The sequence below is a fragment of the Urocampus carinirostris genome, chromosome 20 (genome assembly GCF_059441175.1).
Source record: "Urocampus carinirostris isolate Australia breed hairy pipefish chromosome 20, RoL_Ucar_1.0, whole genome shotgun sequence".
In the NCBI taxonomy this organism is placed as follows: Eukaryota; Metazoa; Chordata; class Actinopteri; order Syngnathiformes; family Syngnathidae; genus Urocampus; species Urocampus carinirostris.
The window spans coordinates 15,576,826-15,599,444 of NC_142368.1; the positions used below are offsets into that span (position 1 = coordinate 15,576,826).

Here is a 22,619-nt window from a genome sequence, read left to right on the forward strand (position 1 = left end):
GAGAAAGAAAAAGAGAGAGAAAGAAATAAGAGAAAGAGGGAGGGAAAAGGAAAGAGGGCGGGACACAGAAAGAAAAAGAGAGAGGGGAGAGAGCGTGAGAAACAAAAGATAAAAAGTCATGTGAGAGAGGGGAAAAGAAAGGGAGAGGAAGAAAGAAATCTAAAGAGAAATAGAAAGACAGAAGGAGAGAAGAGAGAAAAGAAAGTGCCAAGGGTAGGAAGTGAGAAAGAGAAAAGAGAGAAAAGGAAAAAAGGAAGTTAGAGCTAAAGAGGTTAAAAGACAGAGAGAGAAAGAGACAAAGAGAGAGAGAGAGAGAGAGAGAGAGAGAGAAAGAGAGAGAGTGTGAGAAACAAAAGAGATAAAAAGAGAAGTTGTGAGAGAGGGGGAAAGAAAGGGAGCGGAAGAAGGAAATCCAAAGAGAAATAGAAAGAAAGAAGGAGAGAAAAGAGAAAGGGTAGGAAGAGAGAAAGAGAAAAGAGAGAAAAGGAAAAAAGGAAGTTAGAGCAAAAGAAGTTAAAAAGACACACAGAGAGAGAAAAAGAAAAAGAGCAACAAAGGAAGAGAAAAAGAGAGCCACAGAGAGTGAAAGAGACAGGGTGGGAGAAAGGGGGTGCAAAAGAGAGAGAGAGAGAAAGAGAGAGAGTGTGAGAAACAAAAGAGATAAAAAGAGAAGTTGTGAGAGAGGGGGAAAGAAAGGGAGCAGAAGAAGGAAATCCAAAGAGAAATAGAAAGACTGAAGGAGAGAAAAGACAAAAGAAAGCGCAAAGGATAGGAAGAGAGAGAGAGAGAAAAGGAAAAAAGGAAGTTAGAGCAAAAGAAGTTAAAAAGACACACAGAGAGAGAAAAAGAAAAAGAGCAACAAAGGAAGAGAAAAAGAGAAACACAGAGTGAAAGAGACAGGGTGGGAGAAATGGGTGGAAAGGAAAGAGAGAGAGAGAGAGAGAGAGAGAGAGTGGGAGAAAAAGGGTGGAAAAGAAAGAGAGAGAAATAAATACAAGTACAGTGTCTTTGTGAGAAGCACCTTTCCTTTTCTCTCTTTTCTCTTTCTCTCTTCCTACCCTTTGCGCTTTCCTTTCTCTTTTCTCTCCTTCTGTCTTTCTATTTCTTTTGGATTTCTTTCTTCCTCTCCCTTTCTTTTCCCCACCTCTCACGACTTTTTATCTTTTGTTTCTCAGGCTCTCTCCCTCCCTCTCTTTTTTCTTTCTTTGTCCCGCCCTCTCTCTTTTTCTCTCCCTCTCTTTTTCTTTCTCTTTTTTTTCTTTCTCTCTCATCTACTAGTCCGGCCCCCGACAGAATGTTTGTTCTATCCTGTGGCCCCCCGAGTTAAAATGACTTTGACACCCCTGGTTTAAAGGCAAAGGCGTCCCACAAGGCGCTCGCCATGACTCACCGTCTCAAAATCGGAGTCCAGGAGCACCGAGCCAATGAAATGTTTGCAAAAACAGATGTCGGACTCATCCGATTACACGGGCCGACCTTAGGGGGTCTTAGAGTGAGGGGGGGGGTTTATTTGGCTAGTGATTTAAGACAACTTCATTAAAGTGCATCAGCGAGCAGGAAAGTGGGGCAGGAAGCCGTCCGGGTGCTGATTTAGGGGGCTTTGTTGGGGGAAGAAGGGGCCTCCACCTGGTTAGGCGCCAAAAGCTCCGTGACCCAGAACTTACTGAGAGACCGATCACGTATAGTAGATTAAAGAGAAAAAAAAAGAGGGATAAAGAAATAAGAGAAAGAGGGAGGGATGAGGAGAGAGGGTGGGACAAAGAAAGAAAAAGAGAGAGGGAGAGAGCGTGAGAAACAAAAAATAAAAAGTCGTGAGAGAGGGGGAAAAGAAAAGGGAGAGGAAGAAAGAAATCCAAAAAGAAATAGAAAGACAGAAGGAGAGAAAAGAGAAAAGAAAGCGCAAAGGGTAGGAAGAGAGAAAGGAAAAAATGAAGTTAGAGCAAAAGAAGTTAAAAAGACACAAAGAGAGAAAGAGACAAAGAGCAACAAAGAAGAGAAAAAGAGACACAGAGAGTGGGAGAAAAGGTAAGGAAGAGAGAGAGAGAGAGAAAGAGAGAGAGAGAGAGCGTGAGAAACAAAAGAGATAAAAAGAGAAGTCGTGAGAGAGGGGGAAAGAAAGGGAGAGGAAAAAAGAAAAATAAAAAGACGGAAGGAGGGAAAAGAGAAAAGAAAAGCGCGAAGGGTAGGAAGAGAGAAAGAGACAAGAGAGAAAAGGAAAAAAGGAGGTTAGAGCAAAAGAAGTTGAAAGACAGAGAGAGAGAGAGAAAGAGACAAAGAGCAACAAAGGAAGAGAAAAAGAGGGAAACAGAGTGAAAGAGACAGAGAGTGGGAAGAAAGGGGTGGAAAAAAAAGAGAGAGAAAAATAAACACAAGTACAGTGTCTTTGTTCGAGGCACCTTTCTTTGGCAACATCAAGTTACCACATTTCAACCTGCAGCTTGTTTTTCTCTTGCGCTTCTCTGAGTGTTGTCTCGCGGGCCGGATTCAATCCCTTAGCGGGCCGCCTCTTTGACACCTATGCCTCAGGCTCATTTGTATGATCATTAGACATTGAGTTAGTTATCTCTTTGTTTTTATATGCTTGATTAGAATATCTTCAAGTGATTGTCGTTTACAGTTAGTTCGTTTCAGTTACCGACTTTCAATCGTTTCAATATTTTTTTTTACGATAGGACTGGTACAAAGAGCTCATCTGTTTTTGAAACCTTGAAGATTTAATAAAAAGAAAGGGGCTTGGAGGAGGGCTTATGGTAGGGATGGAATTTTCTTATCTGCAAGCTCCTCTCCCGGTCCTCCCTGGAAGTTTAAGTCAAGTCAAGTTTATTGATGACGCCCTTAATCACAAAAATGTCTCAAAGGACGGCACAGGATTACAATGACACAATGACCTGATCTTAAACCAACATGCGGGCAAGGAACAACAAACCTTGAGAAGGGACCTCACAAGTGGTATCCTTGACGCAGCTTCCCATCTCTGCCAGCCGGTCCATGCAGGCGTTCACATGCTTCAGGTCAAACGCCGGTCCGCTGACTCATCTCAAATCGTCCTTCTCCTTCGTATCACCACCAGGCAGGCGGTCGGAAAAAGACAGGACAATACAGAATATGAGGTGGGCATCGATCATAAGCTTTGGAATAGAAGCCTCGATTTAAAAACTTCCATTGAGGTTGCAGATTTTATCTCCGTAGGCAGGGCCTGGATGGAGAACGCTCTCGAGCCTGCAGACTCCATGCAGGAACATAGGGGGAATTAAAATCAGAGAGATAAGAGGGTGCAAGTCCATGCAAACATTTATATGTTAATAAGAGAACCTTAAAGTCACATCTTAAGTGGACTGGGAGCCAGTGCAAGTTGGCCAATACAGGAGTTATATGCTCAAAGTTTAAAATCCATTGATGTCTTCTCATCTAAATTTGAGTGTCTTCTACAGTTGAAACTTAACAGTCTTTTTCCCCCTGCAGGCTCTGCAGCTTTCCTACCAAAACGAGTCGGAGGCGGGCAGCTACCGTTGCCCCGGCGACAACCGTGAGTTGGTTACAAAGATTCCACTATTCATGATGCTGTGTCGCCGTTACCTCCGCCAAGGCGAGTTGAGTTGAGTGTTTGTGGGACTGTGATTTTTTAGGGGAGGAAGACAACTTCTTGTTTCTGGTAGGAGTGGGCGGAATGGTCCAAATATCCATATTATAGATGCTAAGCAAGTACTTGGAATAGTATCAATAGTATTTTACTAGGATTCTCTTCTCATCCACTTCCCTAAAAGCGCCTCTTCTCTATGTAGATAGCGCAGCCCTTCTCTCTCACCCGGCGCCCTCGGCCACTCTCAAAGTGTATGCCTTGGTGTGTGACTGACAGGCACACTTTAAGCACCTCTCCCTACCCGGCCTGCTGCAGCACCCCGCCAGCAAGGCAGACAAAAAGGTCAAATCTATGCGCCTTCATCTACCAGAAGCTAAAAATAACAGAGGCAACTACAGAAAAGAACAATACCATGTGTAATTAGCATGGTAAAGTGGTGTGCTATTGGGGCAACACCACAAATTGACATAAAACCATCAAAAAAGAGAGCAAAAAAAAATAACAGTATGTTACTGTTCCTGAAAAACCACCTGTCAATCCATTGTCACTGTTGCAACAGAGCCAATGAGAGACAATTGATACTTCATTCGCATTACTGACTATATTCTTAAAATATTATGCAATGGAAGGTATTTTAGTTGTCTTGTTGACATTGTGATAAAGTATTTGTATTTCTGTAACATTGCTGCTTTTTGGGGTTGACTCTTGGCTTTTGTTCCGAAACTGTTATAAATCGATTTTTTGTGTGCCTAATCAGAATCCTTGGTCCCACTATCGCCCTCTGCCATAAGGCAAAAGAACAGCGTGCCTCACTTTGCATCTGCAGACACTCAGCACAGTAATAAGTTACATACTACTCCTTTTGAAACGAATTAACAACAAATAGCGAGCAGAAATTGATTCACTTTCCACCTGGTGTCATGAGAGTAATCTGTTATTGAACGTAGGTAAAACTAAGGAGATGATGATAATAGATTTCCGTACTAAGCCTCCCCCGCATGTGCCACTGTCAATTAATGGTAGTGAGGTGGAACTGGTCCATTCATTCAAGTTTCTGGGTACTTACTTGTCAGCTGACCTCACATGGACTGTCAATGCTGCTGATATTCTAAAGTCATTCTACTCTAGTCTTGTTATTTACATATTCTTTCTTTTTAAACTATTCTATATAATTACCTTGTATTATACACTACAAGATATTTTTACTCTCTTCTTTTCATTCTTTTGAATTTATTATTTTATCATTATTGAGTGTTCGCGTGTCAAACGATTTCTTGTCTATATATCATGTTTATGGTTTATACTGGCTGAATAAATAAATACAATACAATACAAGACAAATAGGTAATCCTCTATTGTGAAAAAAAGTAAATTCAATGAGAAAAAAGGCTTAATGGCTTGATTTGCTAATACTGCCAATCATTCTATTATTCGTCGGCATCAAATCAGAATACTTGGTCTTGCGATCGCCCTCTGCCATGAGGCAAGAGAATATTGTGCCTCACTCTGCATCTATAATACTCCTGATTGTACTAATAATGTTCAGAATATATTCTGAAAATCCCTGCGATTGGCTGGCAACCAGTTCAGGGTGTCCCCTGCCCACTGCCCGATGATTGCTCGGACGGGCTCCAGCACCCCCGCGACCCTACTGAAGATAAGCGGTGCAGCTATTGAGATGAGAGATGAGATTCTGAAAATCCAGCAATTTTGAAAAGAAAATCCAAAATTGGTGAAGTTAATTGAAAAAGAAGTTTAACACTGAATAAATATAACCATTTTGTCACGGTTGCCATGGTGCCCAATTGGCCCCGCCCTTGTGGTGCCAGCTGCGGCTCATTGACAGATTGGATTTTCTGTCTAATTAAGCTCAGTGCTCTCATTCTTCCTTTGTCAGTCCGTCAACGAACCTCTGCCCCGCAAGACGAGGGTTCTGACTCTGTTCTGTTTCCTGTTGGTATTTCCTCTCCAGTATTGTTCCCGTTCATTTTGTCCCGTTTAATATCGGTTTCCTGTTACGTTCCCGTCTATTTTTGCCCTGTTTAATTTCAATATCCTGTTTCAATATCAATCCTGTCCTTCCCGTCCTGTCCGGTATCGACCCCATCTGTCTGATATCTGGTCGGACAATTGGTATCGATCTCGTCGGTCCCTGCAGTGTTCATTTTAGCTGTGAAAAGTGATGGGTCCCAGGGACTGGCATGCTCCAAAATCTATGGGTCCCAACAGAGATCTATGGGTCTCCAAAATTTAGTCTTATCCAGGTTGAAATTGTCAATCGGCGGCAAATATATCATATAAATCTATATATTCATTCAGTTTTAATCATTACAGCTAATTGGTAATACAAAGCAGTTATCACTTCAAATTTTTCAGTTCATATATTCTTCGTGGTTTGCTGTCCCGCCACAGTTGTAATGCCTTCTCAAGGTCCAATCCATTATCATCCTCCTCATAGCATCACCAGGAATATAATTGAGTCCATTTAGGCAGAAAAGTCCTTTTCTTGCTAGGAGTATTTTTTTGTCTATTTTCCTTTGTCGAATCGTTTGGTTCAACACGCGTGTTTTCCTTGCCTCCGCGGTCTTCCGAAGAATTTCTCTCTTCTCTTTTTTCGTGCCGGAATGATTGCCGTTGTTACCACTTTCTGTATTATGTTTCGACTTATTACCGACACTGAAGAAGTTACCAATTTTTGGTTGATTTGCACCTTATACTAACTGTTTTTTCGGAGGCATACTTCTCTTTCACTCGACAACCACCAAAACAATGACGTCATCTCCAAGCAACGAGATCTCGTTTGCCGAGATCGGCGCGAGACCAAAACAACAACGGCGGATCTGCCTGACGAAAAGTTTGGAGTGCGGTAAATCTTTGTTAAAAAAAACAAGTAATCGGGTAGTAATGACAATTTGGTGTCAAAAACGTCCCCAGGAAAAATCATGCGACTAGGACGCTGGCAAACCAGAACACTGGTCTCTGGCTTCCTGTCTTTCCACGCCAGACCGCTGCCCCATGTGCATTGACTTCCCATTTCCCTTGTGTGAGAAACGTCACGCATTTGGGTCCAATTCTGGTTTTTGACACATTTAATATATTTCATCTCCCATCTCATCTCATTAGCTACACCGCTTATCCTCAGTAGGGTCGCGGGGGGGCTGGAGCCCATCCCAGCCATCTCCGGGCAGTGGGCAGGGGACACCCTGAACTGGTTGCCAGCCAATCGCAGGGCACACAGGGACAGACAACTCATTCGCTCATTCACACCTAGGGACAATTTGGACCAGCCAATTCACCTGAAATGCATGTTTTTGGAACGTGGGAGGAAACCGGAGTGGCCGGAGGAAACCCACGCAAGCACGTGGAGAACATACAAACTCTGCACAGGAAGTCTGGAGCAGCACGGCGGGGCAGTGGTTCGTGCGTGTGCGGCACAGTTCATGTCTTGGGAACCTCCTGCGTGGGTTCAAATCCATCTCCAGACTTCCTGTGCGGAGTTTGTATGTTCTCCACGTGCTTGCGTGGGTTTCCTCCAACCACTCCGGTTTCCTCCCACGTTCCAAAGACATGATTTTCAGGTTAATTGGCCGGTCCAAATTGTCCCTAGGTGTGACTGAGCGAGCGAGTTGTCTGTCCCTGTGTGCCCTGCGATTGGCTGGCAACCAGTTCAGGGTGTCCCCTGCCCACTGCCCGATGATTGCTGGGATGGGCTCCAGCACCCCCGCGACCCTACTGAGGATAAGCGGTGTAGCTAATGAGATGAGAGTTTAATATATTTCGAATTTCATATTTCCATGATGACCAGTGAGACAAAACCTTAACTGCTCTCCGGGTTGTTGTTTTCTCATAAAGGACAGGATTTTCCTTAGCTCAGCTTGATTTTAATGATCTCTTTTGCAAAACCAGAATTGTTTTTTATTTTTTATTTCGAGCAGCGTTTTTCTATTTTGGTCCGGCTACGTCGTAGCCTGCCGACGGCGGTGATGACATGTTATGGAATTTTGGTGGTGGGAAACCACTTAAGTTTTTCACGTTGCATGAAAATATTTTTTGGTTTGTTTTGGTCAGGAGTGAGCGCGTTACTAAAAAAAGGGAATTTTGTAACAGTTACTCGATGCTTGATTTGAAAAAGTCATTCAGTTACCTCCAATGTTCCCTGGAAATTTGCAGGGGTCTGAGCGTTCACACAAAGTCGGTGAGCAACGCTTGAAACAACAGTGAGCAACGGCAATCCCAAGTGTGGCAACTAAGTCATTAGCAAACATGTCCAAAACTTGACATCAACTTACATTTTGCTGAGTTTCCGGCAATGCGAAATTATTTTTCTCTTTTGAATGAATTGACTACAAACGTCATTTGTTTTTACAATTCTTTCACAAGATTTCCATTTCTTTTTTTTTGCATATATATTTTGTCGCATAATATTCACATTTTGGGGGGCTTATTGAGTCGGTTGTAAGATACAGAACTGTACTTAATCACATTTTTTAGCGGAAGTACAATGTTGGCAACAAGATTCACTTGATATCATTGGAAATTATTTGAATGCAGCACAAATTTTTTCTTCTTTTTTCCGTGTTTTTTTCTACTTTTTTTTAAATTCCTTTAAAAAAAAGTCTCATTGTGTTTATTTTTTCCGAACTGTTACTTTTTTCTTTTTGTTCTCTATTTCCTTTTTTCCCACGTTTCTTTCTTTTCTTTTCTTTCTGGCTTTTTTCTAAATTTTTCCTTCTTTTTTTTCTCTTCCTTTTGTTTCTTTTTTTTCTCAGCTTTTCACTACTTTTTCCATTTTGGTATTTTTTTCTTTTTTGTTCTATTCCCCCCTTCCTTTAAGTCATTTGTGCATAATTATACATAATATTTGGTCATGTTGGGATGAAAGAAGCAAAAACAACCTGAAGGGCCGTTTAGGACCCGAAAGAGACGGTTCCTTTTTAGTGAGCCGAGCCGAAGAAGCCGGTTCTCGACTAAACTCCACTAACTTTACTCAACTTCGTTATACTTCGACTCGACTTCAAAATACCGCATTTAGGACACAGCGTCGGGGAACCCATGTATTTTGACCTTCATGCACTGTAACTTTGACTTAAGTCGCTTCTTAATTAGTAATTTTGAGCTCTGATTTTTGTGTGCTGGCAAGATTTTCTTGTGTGCTGAGCTTAGAGGGAACATTGTTCAACACTCATCTTTTCATGAGAAAAAAAGGATATTGAACATTGTTACGTGTCTTGGAAATACAGTACTCGTTTCCAAGACAGCTTCTGAGAAAAACTGTTTTTTGTGAATGTTTCACTTGACATTTTCAACATTTGTATTTTTTGCTAAATAATATTTCATCGCAAGAACACTGAACCTATGCATGAACGTGTCATGAGCTCTCTATCTGCCGTTTCTTTTGAAATGAAAGTGGCGTAAGAAAGCTTGATATGGTTGAGAAAATGGTTGGATTTTTATTTGGTCCACTCTCCAACATGGAAGATAATCTCTTGAAGCCCATCTTCCAAAAGTAAGTTAAACTTAACTTTATCTTTATAGAGCATATTATTTTAGGAAATGTTTAATTTTTTAGTACAAAACAATACAGGTTACTTATACAAGCCTTAAATATTCGTGTACAAACCTTGAACATCCAAAATATAGCACTGAAGCAACCTACGACAGTGTTCTGGTTTTCCCGCTTCCCTGCGTCCTGGACGCATCATTTTTGCTGGGGACGCAACTTTTTCGACGAGAATTGTCATTATTACCCGATGACTTTTATTTTTAACAAAGATTTACCGCACTCCAAACGTTTCGTCAGGCAGATCTGCCATTGTTGTTTTGGTCTCGCGGTTGGAGTTTTCGTCTACACGCCGATCTCGAAAAACGAAATCACGTCGCTCCGAGATGACGTCATTGTTGTGGTGCTTGTCGTCGAGCTAAGGTTAAGTATGCATACCTACAAAGTACATTTATTATGCATTTTAAGACTTGTACCACGTACTAGAAAATCTGTACAGGAAAAAGCAAATTTGTCAATTATGGGTATCATCCGGAATACACCGACGATGACGAAAGGGCAAATCAATCAAGTCAAACGAGTTCGAGTTGTGTAGTGAAAGTCCGTCTCTTTTTACAGAACCGGCTTTTTCGGCTCAACTCATTCAAGAGAGCCGGCTCTCAAACGGCTCACTTGCTTTGATGCATTATGTTACGAATTATGTTGTATAAAGAAGTTAAGAAAATCACAATCTCGAGTTCGAGTTGTGAAGTGAAAGTCCGTTTCTTTTTAGAGAACCGGCTTTTTCGGCTCCTCATTAAAGAGAGCCGGCTCTCCAACGGCTCACTTGCTTTGATGCATTATGTTACGAATGATTATGTTGTGTAAAGAAGTTAAGAAAATCTCAATCTCGAGTTCGAGTTGTGAAGTGAAAGTCCGTCTCTTTTTAGAGAACCGGCTTTTTCGGCTCAACTCATTCAAGAGAGCCGGCTCTCCAACGGCTCACTTGCTTTGATGCTTTATGTTACGAATTATGTTGTATAGAGTTGAGAAAAAATATAAAAGGACAAAATGAAAAAAGACAGGTTTGTGGTGATGCCTTTAATCAGTATATTACCAAAAATAATTTAATGCAGAAAATGAATTCATAATTTGAATAAGAAAATGTATTATTCGACTTCATTCTATTTTCCTTCTACAGTGAACATCAAAGCGACTTTTTTTCACAATAAACCTCATTCATGTCGAGCAAGACAGGTAGTATTAGGTGAAAATCGACACAAAATTGGTCATATCTTCAGTGTCAGTAACAAGTCGAAACGTAACGCCGAAAGTGATAACAACGGCAATAATTCCGGCACAAAAAAACGCCGGAGAAATTCTTCGGAAGATCGCGGAGGCAAGGAAAACACGCGTGTTGAAGCCAACGATTCGACGAAAGAAAAACTACTTTTTTTTTTTAAACAAAGATTTACCGCACTCCAAACTTTTCGTCAGGCGGATCCACCATTGTTGTTTTGGTCTCGCGCCGATCTCGGCAGACGAGATCTCGTTGCCTTGAGATGACGTCATTGTTCTGGTGGTTGTCAAGTGAAAGAGAATTATGCCTCCGAAAAAACAGTTGGTATTGGGTGCAAATCAACAAAGAATTGGTAGTTTCTTCAGTGTCGGTAATAAGTCGAAACATAATACAGAAAGTGGTAACAACGGCAATAATTCCGGCACGAAAAAACGGCGGAGAAATTCTTCGGAAGATCGCGGAGGCAAGGAAAACACGCGTGTTGAAGCCAACGATTCGACGAAAGAAAATAAACAAAAGAATACTCCTAGCAAGAAAAGGACTTTTCTGCCAAAATGGACTCAATTCTATTCCTGGTGACGCTATGAGGAGGGAGATAATGGATTGGACCTTGAGAAGGTATTCAAATAATGTTTTTTTTTTTTTTAATGAAAAGAATTTTCAACACTAGGCAGCGGGAAATAAGACACACAGTCCCTTAGATGAAAGAATAAAGCAAGTCATGGGAACATTTGGTAGTGATGTGTCAGACTTGTTTGATACGTTTTGTCCCCGCTAAAATAATATCTGCATTGTGAAATTTCAAAGCACTTTGCTCGCCATGCTCCTTGCGCAAACAGCAACCGGGCGAGCGAAACAACGGCTCGGATTGCACGAGAACAAAGTGCGTTTGTGGAACGGTGGAACAACCCGAGGCTTTGTGGGAACACTGACAGAGCGCCTCGTTGTCCCTGACCGAGGAGGCGAGCCACCGGGCGAGGAGTTTTCTTGTTCTCGCAGCACTAAAACCGCTAAAAAAACAAAACAAGAAGCTGATTGAGATTTAATGGGGTTTTCGTACTGCTGAGGTCGGATGTCAAATAAGCCGGATAAGACAATTCAATTCGCGTTTGTGCGTTTGCATCTTAAAGGGACATTGTGAATTATTTAGCCCGCGGGTGTCAAAGAGGCGGCCCGCGGGCCAGATCAGGCCCGCTAAGGGATTGAATCCGGCCCGCCGGACAACACTCAGAGAAGCGCAAGAGAAAAACAAGCTGCAGGTTGAAATAGGTCCACTTGATGTTGCCAAAGCCAGGTGCCTCCAACAAAGACACTGTACTTGTATTTATTTCTCTCTCTCTCTCTCTCTCTCTCTCTCTCTCTCTCTCTCTCTCTCTTTCTTTTCCACCCCTTTTCTCCCACTCTGCCTCTCTCTCTTTTCCACACCTTTTCTCCCACTCTGTCTCTCTCTCTCTCTCTCTCTCTCTCTTTCTCTCATTTCCACCCTTTTTCTCCCTTTCTCTCTCTCTCTCTCTCTCTTTTTCACCCTTTTTCTCCCATTCTGTCTCACTCTCTCTCTCTCTCTCGCTCTTTTCCACCCTTTTTCTCCCACTCTGTCTCTGCCTCTCTCTCTTTTCCACACCTTTTCTCCCACTCTCTCTCTCTCTCTCTCTCTCTCTCTCTCTCTCTCTCTCTCTCTTTCTCTCATTTACACCCTTTTTCTCTCTCTCTCGCTCTTTTCCACTCTTTTTCTCCCACTCTGTCTCTGCCTCTCTCTCTTTTTCACCCCTTTTCACTCTCTATGTCTCTCTTTTTCTCTTCCTTTGTTGCTCTTTGTCTCTTTCTCTCTGTGTCTTTTTAACTTCTTTTGCTCTAACTTCTTTTTTTCCTTTTCTCTCTTTTCTCTTTTCTCTCTTTCTGTCTTTCTATTTCTCTTTGGATTTCTTTCTTCCTCTCCCTTTCTTTTCCCCCTCTCTCACGACTTCTCTTTTTATCTCTTTGGTTTCTAACGCTCTCTCCCTCTTTCCCTTTTTTTCTTTCTTTGTCCCTCCCTCTCTCCTTTTCCCTCCCTCTTTCTCTTATTTCTTTATCTCTCTTTTTCTTTCTCTTTCATCTACTAGTCCGGCCCTCGACAGAATGTATTACTATGTTATTACTAGATTAATAATTTAACATAGTTATTGTGATGATGATGATGATAAAGTGACTGCATAGGAGGTGGGACCAAATGCGCATGTCTTTGTTTTGCTCATGCTGAGGTTTTTGGGTTTTTCCTTGCCCTCATGTAGGTTTTAGATCAGGGGGATGGTGTAGTAATGGTCTTTAGTTTGCAATAGTCTGTGGTCTGTGCAGCTCTTTGAGACTCCTTGTGATTAAGGGCGTTCCAAATAAACATGACTTGACTGAAGTTTTCATGTTTTCCTGGCCCTTATATAGGTTTTAGATCAGGGATGGTGTCATCATTTTCTGTAGTTTGCAATAGTCTGTGGTCTGTGCAGCCCTTTGAGACTCCTTGTGATTAAGGGCGTCACAAATAAACATGACTTGACTTGACTAATTTTGAGTTTTTCCTTGCCCTCATGTAGGTTTTAGATAAGGGGATGGTGTAGTAATGGTCTTTAGTTTGCAATAGTCTGTGGTCTGTGCAGCTCTTTGAGACTCCTTGTGATTAAGGGCTATACAAATAAACATGACTTGACTGAGGTTTTTGAGTTTTTCCTTACCCTCATGTCGGTTTTAGATCAGGGGATGGTGTCCTAATAGTCTGTAGTCTCTAATAGTCTGTGGTCTGTGCAGCCCTTTGAGACTCCTTGTGATTAAGGGCGTCACAAATAAACATGACTTGACTGAGGTTTTGGGGTTTTTCCTTGTCCTCATGTAGGTTTTAGATCAGGGGATGGTGTCATAATTTTAACTTTTATGTGTGTGTGTGTGTGTGTGTGAAAAGAGTGGCCTTTTACGTAAGGGTTGTGCCCCGGTTCCCATTCAGCACCCGATAGTGCCCAACGGCACATCAGCGAGCAAGTAAGCGCCAGTGTTTACACGATAGCGCTAATATCCGTCGGCTGGCATTGCCGAACCGCCCTTCCTGCGCTCTCACAAAATCGACCTCCCAAAGAGAGAGTGAGTCACACGGCTCTGGTAAACTCGCAGCATCGCCGCGAGTGGCTTACATAATACGTGCTCACTCTCACATATACCCGCCAAGCACACTAGAGAAAACATGGGAGTGGATCTTTTGTCTGCGTTAAGCTTGGGTTGGGATCCTACTCGCTTTGGGACACGGGTGTCAAACGGGCGGCCTGCGGGCCGGATCAGGCCCGCTAAGGGATTGAATCCGGCCAGACAAAACTCAGAGAAGCGCAAGAGAAAAACAAGCTGCAGGTTGAAATATGTCAACTTGATGTTGCCAAAGCCAGGTGCCTTGAACAAAGACACTGTACTTGTATTTTTCTCTCTCTCTCTCTCTCTCTCTCTCTCTCTCTCTCTCTCTCTCTCTCTCTCTCTCTCTCTCTCTCTCTCTTTTGCACCCCTTTTTTCCCTCTCTGTCTCTCTTTTTCTCTTCCTTTGTTGCTCTTAGTCTCTTTCTCTTTCTGTGTCTTTTTAACTTCTTTTGTTGCTCTTTGTCTCTTTCTCTCTCTGTCTCTCTGTCCCTCTCTCTCTCTCTCTCTCTCTCTCTCTCTCTTTTGCACCCCTTTTTTCCCACTCTGTCTCTCTTTTTCTCCTCCTTTGTTGCTCTTAGTCTCTTTCTCTCTCTGTGTCTTTTTAACTTCTTTTGCTCTAACTTCCTTTTTTCCCTTTCTCTCTTTCTTTCTTCCTACCCTTTGCGCTTTCTTTTCTCTTTTCTCTCCTTCTGTCTTTCTATTTCTCTTTGGATTTCTCTCTTCCGTGCCCTTTCCTAGTAGAGTTAGTAGAGTTTGTCAAGAACCGGCTTCTTCGGCTCGGCTCACTAAAAGGAACCGGCTCTTTCGTATCCTAAACGGCTCTTCAGGTGGTTTTTGCTTCTTTCATCCCAACATGACCAAATAGTATGTAAAATGATGCACAAAATGACTTAAAGGAAGGGGGGAATAGAACAAAAAAGAAAAAAATACCAAAATGAAAAAGTAGTGAAAAGCTGAGAAAAAAAGAAACAAAAGGAAGAGAAAAAAAGAAGGAAAAATTTAGGAAAAAAAAAGCCAGAAAAAAAAGAAAAGAAAGAAATGTAGGAAAAAAGTAAATAGAGAACAAAAAGAAAAAAAGAAGAAAAAGTCTGTAGTTTGTAGGCCGTACAATCTTTGCAAAATACATGAGTCAATTCGTTCAAAAGAGAAAAAAATAATTTTGCATTGCCGGAAACTCAGCAAAATGTAACTTGATGTCAAGTTTTGGACATGTTTGATCATTAATTATCTTGCCACACTTGGGATTATGGTTGCTCACTGTTGTTTCAAGCATTGCTCACCGACTTTGTGTGAACGCTCAGACCCCTGGAAAATTACAGGGAACATTGCCCCCCACCCCTCAATATTCAATAAAAAATCATTGATTCATTGAATCATTGCTCTCCCCTCATGATTCTCCCGATTCCGACATTTCCCCGAGCACTTGAACGCAGCATATCTCTATCGCTCTCCGAGCGTCAAAACCAGAAGGCGGAACGTCTCCGCCTTCGAAACCCAAAAAAAAAGAGAAAAGGAGGTGGGAATGGAAGGCTAGAGGAAAAAAAGTCTGTCAGATGAAACCTGAGGAATTCACTGGAGTGTTATTACCTCGCGGAGCCCACCTTCCTCGGACACCGTTGCGTATCTATGAAAGAAACAACAACCGCTTGGACGTGTGAGTACGAGACGCCTTTGAACGCAACATTCGCATCAATGTCTGCTTAAAGATAACTCAAAGAGTCAAAAGTGTCATCATTAACTTAGGAACGACGTATAAATAATATATATATATACTCTGAGACCGCTTTGGTAATTAGAGAGGGGGTCTATGCGGGGGATTACGTAAGGATGTAACCTACTTCCGTTACTCCCCAAGCCTGCACAAAATGTAGTCATTTTATTCATACTTAGTTTCTTTTGTCTTTTATTAGCATATTTGCTATTGGAGTAATCCAAAAGTAATTAAAAGTAATCAAGCTAAAGTAACCCTGCCCACAAGTAGAATAGAATAGAATCTACCTTTATTTGTAACAATGATAATAAAGGTAGATTCTATTCTATTCTACTTGTGGACAGGGTTGGGTAGGGTTACTTTAACTTGATTACTTTCAATTACTTTTGGATTACTCCAATACATAGAATAGAATAGAATCTACCTTTATTTGTAACAATGACAATAAAGGTTTGTAATTATTTGTAACAATGACAATAAAGGTATTTTCTATTCTATTCTATTCTACTTGTGGGCAGGGTTGGGTAGGGTTACTTTTACTGGATTACTTTCAATTACTTTTGGATTACTCTAAAACCAAATATGCTAATAAAAGACAAAAGAAACTAAATAGGAATAAAATGATGAGCAGGGTTGGGTAGGGTTACTTTAATTGGATCACTTTCAATGACTTTTTGATGACTCCAATAGCAAATATGCTAATAAAAGACAAAAGAAATTAAATAGGAATAAAATGACTCCATTTTGTGCAGGCTTGGGGAGTAACGGAACACATGGAACGGCAAAAATGATGTTTGGATTGGTTTTCATTTTGTTTCTGTCGCATTTGATGTTTGTTTTGCCGGAGATCAAAGCCAGGAGAGAAAGCTTACCATGTGTTGTGAGTCATCATTTGATTCCTATTTAGTTTCTTTTGTCTTTTAATAACATATTTGGTATTGGAGTAATCCAAAAGTCATTGAAAGTAATCCAGTTAAAGTAACCCTACCCAACCTTGGTTTTGCCGGAGATCAAAGAGGTCAAAGCCAGGAGAGAAAGCTTACCACGTGTTGTGAGTCGTCATTTTTTTCATATTTGATTTCTTTTGTCATTTATTAGCATATTTGCTATTGGAGTAATCCAAAAGTTATTGAAAGTAATCCAGTTAAAGTAACACTACCCAACCTTGGTTTTGCCGGAGATCAAAGAGATCAAAGCCAGGAGAGAAAGCTTACTGCGTGTTGTGAGTCGTCATTTGTTTCCTATTTAGTTTCTTTTGTCTTTTATTAGCATACTTGGTAATGGAATAATCCAAAAGTCACTGAACGTAATCCAGTTAAAGTAACCCTATCCAACCCTGGTTTTCCCGGAGATCAAGGAGATCAAAGCCAGGAGAGAAAGCTTACCACGTGTTGTGAGTCGTCATTTGATTCCTATTTAGTTTCTTTTGTCTTTTATAAGCATATTTGGTATTGGAGTCATCCAAAAGTCATTGAAAGTAATCCAGTTCAAGTAACCCTACCCAACCCTGCTTGTGGGTGAACGCACACTTTTTTCATTCACAAATTGCAAATGGGGTTTCTAAATCCAATTCACAAATTAATTTCCTATTTGAAGCCCCTATTTTTCAGGCAAAGCGAGTTTAAAGCACATTGAAATGTTTTATTTCCTCACATTTACGGTGCGAAGCGCGGCTTATAATCAGTCAGTGGTCCGTAAAGATAAACTTGAGATGCCTTACATAAGAAACCAAAGTTGCGTTTTCTTTTCTTTTTTTTACACGTTCGACTTGTAGCACTCAGGTCCTTCTATGTTTGGATCCCCTTGCTCTGTACTTTTCCACTGCCAGACGTTTTTTTTTCTCTTTGGGGGCATTTCGACCCCCTCCCTTTTTCTCTCTTCTCTCGCTGACTTTTCCTGTGGGTCGAGTGAATCGTTTGAAAAGGATGGGGAATATTTTTCAGAATCTGATTTCTTATTTTAGTGCAATTCGTTGGATTTGAGTGACTGACATGTCCATTTTTTTTTTACTGTTTGAAGAAGACTTCCCAAAGCGCTTTACATTTACCCATTCACACACACGCTCACACACCAATAGCGGCCGGGCAGCCATGCATGGCGCCAACCTGCTTATCGGGGGCATTAGGGGGTTCAGTGTCTTACCCAAGGACACTTCCACATGTAACGCGGAGGAGCCGGGATTCGAACCTGCGATCTCTGCGCTCTACCTCCTGATCCACCGTTATCTAATCCAAATGTAAGAGATTCTCCTGTTATAAAATGCTAAATTGCGTATCTCCTTGAGACACATAATATTGTTTTTTTTAAAAACGCTTTAGGACAGGGGTGTCCAACTGGTTTTAGCTGGGGGCCACAAATGCTATGAAGAAATCTCACGGGGGGCCGGACGAGTAAGTTTAAGAGAAAGAGAGAGGGAGAAAAAGAGAGAGAAAGAGAGGGAGGGAAAGAGAGAGCGATAAACAGATAGGGAGAACAAGGGAGACGGAGTAACCGTGAGAGAAAAAGAGAGAGAGCAGAATAGAGATATGAATGGAGAAGAAGGGGGAAATGAATATAGAGAAAAAGATAGTGAAAAAAGAGAAAGATAAAAAGAATAAGAGAAGTGAAACAACAGAAAGAAAAATAGTCAGCAGGAGAAAGAGACAAGTGAGGTGAGAGAGAGAGAGAGAGAGAGAGAGGTTGATAAAGGGAAAGAAAGAGGGTGAGAAAGAAAGAGAATTAAAGTGTAAATTAGAGAGAGAAAATAGAAAGAGAGCAAGACAGAGAAAAAGAAAGAGTTAGAGAGAGAGAGAAAAGATAAAAAAAGAAAGAAAGAGAGGGAGGGAAAGAGAGAGCGATAAACAGATAGGGAGAACAGGGGAGACAGAGTAACAGTGAGAGACAAAAAAAGAGAGCAGAATAGAGATATGAATGGAGAAGAAGGGGGAAATGAATATCGAGAGAAACGGAAAGTGAAAAAAGAGAAAGATAAAAAGAATAAGAGAAGTGAAACGACAGAAAGAAAAAGAGTCAGCAGAAAAAAGAGACAAGTGAGGTGAGAGAGAGAGAGAGAGGTTGATAAAGGGAAAGAAAGAGGGTGAGAAAGAAAGAGAATTAAAATGTAAATTAGAGAGAGAAAATAGAAAGAGAGCAAGACAGAGAAAAAGAAAGAGTTAGAGAGTGAGAGAGAAATAGAGAAAAGATAAAAAAAGAGAGAAAGAGAGGGAGGGAAAGAGAGCGCGATAAACAGATAGGGAGAACAAAGGAGACAAAGTAAGAGTGAGAGAAAAAAAGAGAGCAGAATAGAGATATGAATGGAGAAGAAGGGGGAAATGAATAGAGAGAGAAAAAGAAAGTGAAAAAAGAATAAGAGAAGTGAAACGACAGAAAGAAAAAGTCAGCAGGAGAAAAAGAGACAAGTGAGGTGAGAGAGAGAGAGATAGGTCGAAAAAGGGAAAGAAAGAGGGTGAGAAAGAAAGAGAATTAAAGTGTAAATTAGAGGGAGAAAATAGAAAGAGAGCAAGATGGAGAAAAAAAGAGTTAGAGAGTGAGAGAGAAATAGAGAAAAGAGAGAAAGAGAGAGAAAGAGAGAGTGAACAGGAGAAAGAAAAAGAGGGAGAAATAAATAAAAAATAAGTGAGTCAGAGAGAAACGGAGAAATACTACCACAATTGTTTTGCAAGTGTTACCTGACTTTAGTGACATCTGGTGGAAATATTTAAAACGACAGCTCATTTTCCTCTTGTGCTTCTCTCACTGTTGTCTTGCGGGTCGGATTTGAACCATTGGTGGGCCTGATTTGGCCCGCGGGCTGCCTGTTTGACGCGTGTGCTTTAGGACATTTTCGTGTTGCGTTCACTGATACGTAATCCCCTCGGTTTTTTCGGCTTCTAGCACCGTCTCGTTTTTTTTTGTTTTTTTTTTTGTTTTTAAATCTAGTTCTTTACGTCACAATCCCACAATGTCCTCCCGAACATTCCCCCCACGTGAGTTGTTGCGCAAAAATTGCGCAAATAGACACGGAAAAGCACACTTTCTCTTTGTTATTTGACGAAAGCACACACGAGACGTCATGGCCGAGTCACAAGCATACGGGTTTTTGTGAGCGCTGATTGGTCCAAGCTCGTCCAATTGGATCCAAGAGTTGTGTTTTGAGGCACGCCCACCCGGAAACGCCTCCCAGTAGGTTCGTCATAAAAGCGAGGAGGCAAAACTTGAACGCTAACAAAGTTGCGTCCTCTCATCCTGCGATCTTTTTTTCCATTATGACGATCAAAAACTCGAATGGAGTTTCCGAGATGACTTACTTAAAGTTTAAAAGCCTTTGGGCTTTAATGAGGGGTACGGGATTTGGATATTCGCTCGACTTTTTTCTACTTGATCCGATGAAAGCAAGCGTGACTTTCTTTTGTCTTTCAGCTTTTATGAAGCAGAGGAGGATGGGACTCAACGACTTCATCCAGAGGCTCGCCACCAACGCCTACACCTACAAACAGTCAGTGCTTTTTATCTTTTTTTTGGGCTTTAACTTCTACTTACAGTACCTGTCCGCCTCTGCTAATTACCGTATTTTCCGCACTATATGGCGCACCTAAAAGTCTTAATTTTTTTCAAAAGCTGACCATGCGCCTTATAATACAGTGCGCCTTATATATGGATCAATATTAAGTCGCAAAGTCTCGCAACTAAGGCAAGCAGCCAAGGCGATGTATGCTGGGATTTATTTACCGGCGTTTCATTGGCTAACCAATGTGTCAATACAGTGTTAATGTTACTGTGTACCTGACTTGTTAACCTGACTGCCCATTTTGCACATCTGGTTAGCTACTCTTCTTGCACTATCGGCACTATGGTAAAATACTATACGTAGCCAAAATACAATGCAACATTATTTATATCTGTACATTCAAGGAAACTGTGGGGGTCAGATGCATCGACATTTCGTTCTGTATACACGTGTACTAGAATGACAATAAAGTAGATCTGAATCTGAATCTGAATCTGAATCATCATTTGAATCAGTCACTATTGGCTAAAGTTATTCGGAGGTAAAGGGGGCAGATCCTTTTTATCATTTACAGGCTTGCATAGGCTAAAGGGGAGAAACAAAGTCTGCGATTGGCCGAAAAAGATGAAAGTGAATCACACGTTAGGTTGCACTACGTCATAGAGAAAACATTTTTTACTATTCTGTATTTGTAAATATTTGACTCTCCTGGATTTACTACACTCACGGTTGTAAGAAGACCATGGTTACGTATCATTATTGAACGTGATGGCTGCAAGAGAACTTAGGTGAGCTATGCGGCTTTCTATTTTCCCGGTATCTTGTTTTAGAACGATCTTGATGTTTCTGCGATGAGTCTATTTTTAAACTCAACTCAATTCAATTCAAAGTGTTTATTGTCATATGCACAGTAAAGAACCCCGTTTCCCTGCACAATCAAATTCTTATTTTGCTGTCTACACAGTTGCCAGCAAAAAATAAAGTGGAAACTAAGAAATGTCTTGAATCCCAAGACTTTAACCTTCCGAATGATATTTGGAACGATGCATTTGAGTGACATCGTACGGACACTGTTTCCGTACATGTCTGAGACACGTATTTGCTTCTTTGTTTTCTGAAGGTTAAGGGGGTAATAAGTTGGACTGAACTATCTGACTGTTTTGTCCACGTTCCCATTTTAGCGCCTTATAATCCCATGCGCCTTATGTATGGAAAATATAGGGCCAAAAACTGTTTTTTGGGGGTGCACCCTATAACCCGGTGCGCCTTTTAATGACTGCAATTCAGGGGCAATTTTAGGTTTAGGGCTTTGGGAGTGCTGAGCACCCAGATTGTCCTGCTGGTTAAACTATTTTTTTCCTCTCATTTCCTTTAAAGTGATTTAGAATCATTCAACACTGTTCAGGGGTGTTTCTTTGTGGTTTGCATAAACAATATTACTACGCCATGCCCAGTTTTCACTCATTTTATTTCCAGGGTTGGGTAGGGTTACTTTAACTGGATTACTTTCAATGACTTTTGGATGACTCCAATGCCAAATATGCTAAAATAAGAGAAAATAAACTAAATATGAAGACAATTATGACTCACAACACGCGGTAAGCGTTCTCTCCTGGCTTTGATCTCTTTGATTTCCGGCAAAACGAACATCAAATGCCACAGAAACCAAATGAAAATCAATCCAAACATCATTTTTGCCATTCCATGTATTCCGTTACTCCCCAAGCCTACACAAAATTGAGTCATTTTATTCATATTTAGTTTCTTTTGTCTTTTACGAGCATATTTGGTATTGGAGTAATCTAAAATTAATTGAAAGTAATCCAGTTAAAGTAACCCTACCCAACCCTGGTCATAATTTTATTCATATTTAGTTTATTTTGTCTTTTAGCATATTTGGTATTTGAGTAAGTGAAAGTAATCCAGTTAAAGTAACCCTACCCAACCCTGTAACCACAAAATAACGTCTCACCGTAATACACAGAGCAAGTCACCTAGCCGAATGAAAGAGGAGCGGGGAGTGGTTGAGGGCGGTGCTAGGAATCAAACGGGCCCAATCGTTTCAAGGTAGTGGAGTATTTCCAACCCTGCGTTGGTGCTTGAACACCCCCAAAAATGGGCTGTTACACCATAATAAAATGATGACTCACAACATGTGGTAAGCTTTCTCTCCTGGCTTTGATCTCTGGCAAAACTAACATCAAATGCGACAGAAACAAAATGAAAATCAATCCAGACATCATTTTTGCCATTCCATGTATTCCGTTACTCCCCCAGCCTGCACAAAATGGAGTCATTTGATTCCTATTTAGTTTATTTTGTCTTTTTTTAGCATATTTGGTATTAGAGTCATCCAAAAGTCATTGAAAGTAATCCAGTTCAAGTAACCCTACCCAACCCTGGTGTTCGGGGACTGACCCTCCCTCTCAAAATGATGATTCTAGAGTAGCCAAGATGCTCAGGATGGTCAACTCACTTGTTGGTATTTGTTCGATCTCCGATTTTTTTTTTTATGTTGGAATACCGATTTTGTTTGAGTACAGAGTCAATCGATAACTGAGGTATAACTTTATACACCGAATATTGGCAGACATTTGAAGTGTCTTAATGCTACTGTGAAACAGAGCACTTTTAGGCTTACTATAGCTGTTGTGGATTAACTGTAAGTCAGCTTCGAGCTGACAACAGACATCTGGCAGGATGTTATGAGACAATGTTGATACAAGACATCAAGACATCTCAAGTTGTCGACTAAGCAAGCCGATTCAGAGAAAAAATACTTTCGGTTCCAAGTAAAAAGCCCAGCGTCTCTTGGACGAATTTGAACGTAGCTTGAATGAATGTTGCCGAGTAAAGGACGTTCCCTCTCTGTCATATTTCTGTCTCTGCGTATATTTTCGCCCAATGACGTCCTCTCCAA

At 41.1% G+C, this 22,619-nt stretch overlaps 1 protein-coding gene across 2 annotated transcripts in view; it reads left to right on the forward strand.

Annotated features, from left to right (window-relative positions):
- The window catches only part of sgk1 (serum/glucocorticoid regulated kinase 1), a 48,640-nt gene that overhangs the window by 12,186 nt on the left and 13,835 nt on the right, over window positions 1–22,619 (forward strand). Inside the window, exons 5-6 of one of the 2 annotated variants that reach the window (XM_088324682.1) lie at window positions 3,463–3,526; window positions 19,612–19,687. In XM_088324682.1, the coding sequence (XP_088180808.1) occupies window positions 3,463–3,526; window positions 19,612–19,687 (140 nt within the window). Of the gene's footprint in view, window positions 1–3,462; window positions 3,527–19,369; window positions 19,534–19,611; window positions 19,688–22,619 lie in introns of those variants that run through there. The other variant, XM_088324683.1, reaches the window with a different exon arrangement.